Raw genomic sequence first — 6,000 nt, 5'->3', positions numbered from 1 at the left:
TTAAATGATTATATTAACAATGTACCAGTAAAACAAATGGTTTCTTCTTGTTTTGGGCAAAGACGCAGAAACCCGTTTGTATTAATTTTAGGATAGTCAGCAATATTTAGATTATTTTCCAATTCTAAAGACATATTGACTGTAAAAGATGGCTTCAGCACATTTTCTTCTGGCGGGTGTCCATCATGCAACAGATCGTGGAGGTGGACCGTTGATGACACAAGGAATGCTGGGTAATGTCGAGACATGTCTGCAGAAGCCGTAGGAATACAACTCCAACGATAAGGGCCCCGAACAGCTGCAGATCCATCAGGATGCCGACAGGTCAACAACATCTATGATGCTTTTCTCTCGGTCACTAATAACTTCCAGCGGCTGCAGAAGCGCCGTGCTCTTCTGCTTCAGAGGAAAACACTGGAGCAGTACAGTGACCTGAGAAACGTTACTGGTTCAAAATATTACAAATGAATGACGCATTATTATTTCTACAACTATCCAGCATCATAGTAGAATGTAAACTCCTCCTGAACCAGCTGTGAACTACATGTAAGCACGTTGTGCCTCTCTGGTGCTTCTTATCCTCCCAGCATGCCCAGTGGCATGGCCTCCTCACATCGCCCCAGACACGACCCACCAGGGCACAGAGATCCTCTCGGGCCGCTTCACCTCTGTGGTTCCAGCTCCTCCATCACGAGTGCAAAGCGCTACTGTTGAGACTGCCGTCGGTGTTGAGCGCTGAACCGGAGATGCTCATTGGCTGCATCGGGGCGTTTCGGGTGTCAGATACACCGCTGTGCGGCGCTGCGTGTCGTGGTTTAGAATCAGAGCTAAATGAATGTTCCCTCTCCACTGTGCCTTTTTGTCGGCCTTAAATTTTAACCAGTTGATCTTTTCTGAGCAACTGGGAAGGTCAGCATTTGACCCCAAGTTCATTTAATTCAGCCGGCGAGACGACTGATGCGTCTCTCTCTTCCTCTACTGATAATTAAACATGAGAGGAAACGAGACTGAAAAGCAGCAGGTCTTCACCTCTCTGGACTCAAAGATGCACTCAACTCCTCATCTGGCAGTCAAATAGAACACAAACACTGATTCCTCCTCACGGCCTCAGATCGATTCCTTAAAACAAAACAAAAGATTTGGGAGCGTGATACCCGGGTCGTCTCTTAAGGCGCCCGGAGGGTTTGATCGTGGGGTAATAGACGGTGGATGCGAGCGCCGGGCCGGAGCAACGCTCCACTCGTGATGCCAGACTCCACAGCTCGTGCCAGTTTGTCTGCGAGCACCGAGCGGGTCACAAAGCGTTTAAATCGAGCAACGGAAAGTCAATCGAGGCTCCTTCAGAAGCGCCGTGGAGCTTCAAGTGTGCTTTTATTTTTACTCTGTGTGTGTGTGTGTGTGTGTGTGTGCAGCTGTGTCTCCGCTCCTGCCTTCACTGTGGTAGCCCGAGGGGCGAAGCAGATCCAAAGTAATGGGAATACATTAGAGAGCCATTCATGCGGTGTAGAAGAGAGGAGGAACAAAACCAAAGAACTGCTGGAGACGAGTAGAGTTGTTGGAGCTTCGCGACGATACCGTCGGATATCAAGCTCCTGGCACAAACTTTCCTTTGCATATTTAATAGGACAGTGGTGGTGTGCTTGTGTATCCACAAAAAGAAAAAAAAAAAACTCGGTAAAATCTGAAATCTCTTTTGTGTGAAAGCTAATAAAGCATTCAGAGATGAGAGTTTCAGAGCCGTCACGAAAACTACGATCCAACCTCAGCTCTCAGAGAGAAGTCACCGAAGAGATACGAAGCCTGAGTTTACAGCGGGAGGTTTCTCGATACCAATGACCCCAGAGAGTGTGTGTGAGTGCCTGTGTGTACCTCTCCTCCCAGGGTACACACTGGGGTAGTACTCGTAGTACAGGTCTGGATGGTCCAGGTCACCAAAGGGCTCACACTCCAGTTCAGCGTTCTGGAAGAGGCTGAGCTTGGTGAGCAGGGCCAGCCGCACAAACCAGAGCTGGAACACACACAAACACACTCCTGTTAGTTCACATGAACAAGACCGGACGTACAGTAAGAAGACGCAAGCAAGAGAGACGTTGACACCTTTGGTCACAGCTGTACTGATCTATCCGTTAGCGGTTCCTGAACCCATCGCTTAGCGTACGACTGGATTACTGCGTTTAACATTTCGCTATTACCGATGTACTGACACGTGAATCAAATGAATGTCAAATGCAACAATCCACGTCAGACCGCACGTGGAGGAAGAGTGTCTTTAAACACGACGGGGGAAACAATCCACACATCCAGCTGGTCCACGACCATGTTGTCAATGAAGCCCACGCACACGCATGCACACATGTGTTAGAGCTGTAACACATGTGTTACAGCTCTAACACATGTGTTACAGCTCTAACACATGGGTACAGCTCTAACACATGTGTTACAGCTCTAACACATGGGTACAGCTCTAACACATGTGTACAGCTCTAACACATGGGTACAGCTCTAACACATGGGTACAGCTCTAACACATGTGTACAGCTCTAACACATGTGTACAGCTCTAACACATGGGTACAGCTCTAACACATGTATTACAGCTCTAACACATGTGTACAGCTCTAACACATGTGTACAGCTCTAACACATGTGTACAGCTCTAACACATGTGTACAGCTCTAACACATGTATTACAGCTCTAACACATGTGTACAGCTCTAACACATGTGTACAGCTCTAACACATGTGTACAGCTCTAACACATGGGTACAGCTCTAACACATGGGTACAGCTGTAAAACATGTGTACAGCTCTAACACATGTATTACAGCTCTAACACATGTGTACAGCTCTAACACATGGGTACAGCACATGGGTACAGCTCTAACACATGTGTACAGCTCTAACACATGTGTACAGCTCTAACACATGGGTACAGCTCTAACACATGGGTACAGCTCTAACACATGTTACAGCTCTAACACATGGGTACAGCACATGGGTACAGCTCTAACACATGTTACAGCTCTAACACATGGGTACAGCTCTAACACATGTTACAGCTCTAACACATGGGTACAGCTCTAACACATGTTACAGCTCTAACACATGGGTACAGCTCTAACACATGTTACAGCTCTAACACATGTGTACAGCTCTAACACATGTGTACAGCTCTAACACATGGGTACAGCTCTAACACATGGGTACAGCTGTAAAACATGTGGTACAAATATACAGTTTCCTCTTTTGTTCGTATTCAACCGACATCTTGTTTTCTTGTTATGTGCTCCTTGTGCGTTCAGAGTGAGACACTTTAACCCTTTGACATGCATTATGAGGAACACCTAAATGGAAACGTTGCCCAGTAGACCTTGAGAAATGTAATATCAAGGATTAATGAGTTCCTTGAAGGGGGGAACAATATGTCTTTGTGGTTTCAGTTGCACGTCTCATCTTTACATGCATACTCATGGACGTCCTATAGCAGCTGCAGTGTGTGGAGGTTCAGCATAGTGCTCCAGTCCTGTGTGAGGAACAGTGTGCAGTAAAAGGTTAGCAGAGACACCCAACTGTCGTCATCTTTTAATAATGGATATTAAAAAAACACATTAAAAAAAAGGAACAATCGATTAAAACCTGGAAAGATTGTGGCCAGCTGTTTAAGAAGCTCAAACTAACAGGAACATGCAGCACAAGGCAACAACACGGTGGATGAACTTAAAGCCTGGTGCACAGTGAGCAGGGCACATCCCTCTTCTGGAGAGCTCACACAGGCAGCAGCAACACAAACATGAGAAAGGAACGCACATCACAACTAACAACGGCAGTGCTCTGTGTTGATGGCTGGCTCTGACACACTGTGCAGACGGAAAACAAGTCATTCTGTCCTGCCAGAAGCTTGGAAACAAAAGAAATGAATAGAAACATTGAATCAACTCTTTATAATAAAATATTATGGTAATAAATAATCTGTGAAATGGTTATGCAATGTCAGTTGGGACATTTCATTACATTATTCTTCAAGCACACTATTGAGTTTATTTTCAACTAAGTGCAAAATCTATTTCATCTTCAAGTGCTATTTGGGAATTAGTATATTAATCTGGAGAACAGGATGTCTTGGCTTGCTCTCCGACACCCACCACCACTCAGACACTGGCACGAGCAGCAGGCGGCTGGCGTCTCACCTGCAGTGAGTCGGTGGTGTGGGAGGTGGGCTGGCCGGCCTTTCCGTATCCCTGACCGTGAGCCGTCAGCAGCCGGCCCGTCAGATCCACCGCAGCACGCCAGTTTTTACTGCTCTGCAGAGAGGAAGAGAGACAGGGCACAGTGATGGAACCATAGAAGAAGACCTGTGGGTACCGTCATCACCAACACAGGACGCCTCACCAGCAGGGCATCACTTAGAAGCAGCACCATGTTTAAGTATTGAAATTCATCTACTGAACCACCCACAATTTGATGTAATTGTTTCCTCCAAGATGTCCGTCTCCTGCGTCCTCACACAAGGACGAACGCTTCAGCAAACTTCACGGATAATTCCTGTTTATTACAACGTGGCGTCTTGCTTATTATCTGTAAGTTATGATAACTAGTGCGGGGTCGTTGGCGGCTGCTGCTGCTCACAGCGCTGTCGGGGGCGTACCCAGCGGCTGCGCCTGGCCGCTCTTGAAGCTCGCTCTTGAAGCTCGCTCATGCGGGCTGATGGGCGACTCCTAGACCCGGACATGCTGCAGGGGGGAGGAGGATTTTGCTGGAAACACAAAGTTCATCCAGCAGTGGACAGCACTTAGTGAGCCTGTAAAGTCTGCAGGGCCCGAAGCTCCGCCCCCACACAAAACACTCTTCTATAACTTATTCAAAGTTGAACAGTATTGAACGAGGTCCGCTTGTTCAAATTGGCCTCTCTGGAGCCCCAGCAACACACCCTGCAGGGGAGGAAAGGGTGGGAAGGGATGCGCAGGAAACTGAAACCACTACATTTACAATCCACCATGTTCTTTTGAGAGAAATCATGAACTCAGATGTTCCCACAAGTAGGCAAACAACGTAGTGACCATATAGCACTCTCATCTCTGATTACAATTCCACAATGCAATACGCCATATGTATAGATGCAACCCTCATAGTTGTGACACGCCACAGCCGTCAGTAGCTGTGTTTCCGTTGTTTCCGTAATTCTGATGCGCGCTATAAAGAATCACATTAGATTTGAAACGCTGGAACAGAAAAATCCTCACAGTTTAGCATCTGGGGCTAAAGAATGTTTGTTTAAAGAATGAGTTTAACGATTGTAATCAATTGGCTACTTGCTTCAGCTTCGTCTCCGTCACTGCTCTCTGAAGTTGCTGAGAGTTGGCGAGTACGACGATATGCTTACAGACGGGACTCACGGCCAGGTCTAAAGGAATAGTACCACATTGTAATGAGAATCAAAATGTACTTTACCAGTACTGTATTGTTACTTTCTCCTTTCATCTTTTTTTCATGTCAAATTTCAAACCTCAAATCCCATAAGGGGAAAAACTAACAACAAAGAAGATTTAAAAAAAAGAAAACTCAGTGGAACAGTTATGCAATCAGAAAAAGCAGGACTTCTGAAAGACAACGTGAAAATAAAGAACAATAAGAAGGCGAGTGCTTTGAATTTACACTGAGAAAAGCTGAGGTGCAAAATGAATCCTACTCACATCTTCATGGACAGAGCATCTCCAAACGCCTGACGCCACCTCCAAACGCCACCTCCAAACGCCACCTCCAAACGCCTGACGCCACCTCCAAACGCCACCTCCAAACGCCTGACGCCACCTCCAAACGCCACCTCCAAACGCCTGACGCCACCTCCAAACGCCTGATGCCACCTCCAAACGCCACCTCCAAATGCCTGACGCCACCTCCAAACGCCTACTGCCACCTCCAAACGCCTGACGCCACCTCCAAACGCCACCTCCAAATGCCTGACGCCACCTCCAAATGCCTACTGCCACCTCCAAACGCCTGA

The 6,000-nt window shown here is 46.9% G+C and overlaps 1 protein-coding gene across 1 annotated transcript in view; it reads right to left on the bottom strand.

Moving 5' to 3' along the window:
- Window positions 1–6,000, bottom strand: part of trappc12 (trafficking protein particle complex subunit 12) — a 33,739-nt gene that overhangs the window by 11,885 nt on the left and 15,854 nt on the right. The window contains exons 4-5 of the mRNA XM_068601594.1: window positions 4,187–4,300; window positions 1,870–2,008 (exon numbers count right to left, since the gene is read on the bottom strand). Of these exons, the coding sequence (XP_068457695.1) occupies window positions 1,870–2,008; window positions 4,187–4,300 (253 nt within the window). The remainder of the gene's footprint in view (window positions 1–1,869; window positions 2,009–4,186; window positions 4,301–6,000) is intronic.

Source organism: Clinocottus analis, unplaced genomic scaffold (assembly GCF_023055335.1).
Source record: "Clinocottus analis isolate CAN_PGR_092001 unplaced genomic scaffold, fCliAna1.0.p SCAF_52, whole genome shotgun sequence".
Taxonomy (NCBI): Eukaryota; Metazoa; Chordata; class Actinopteri; order Perciformes; family Cottidae; genus Clinocottus; species Clinocottus analis.
The sequence above is the reverse complement of the archived record's forward strand: the minus strand, read 5'-3'. Positions and strand labels throughout refer to the sequence as shown.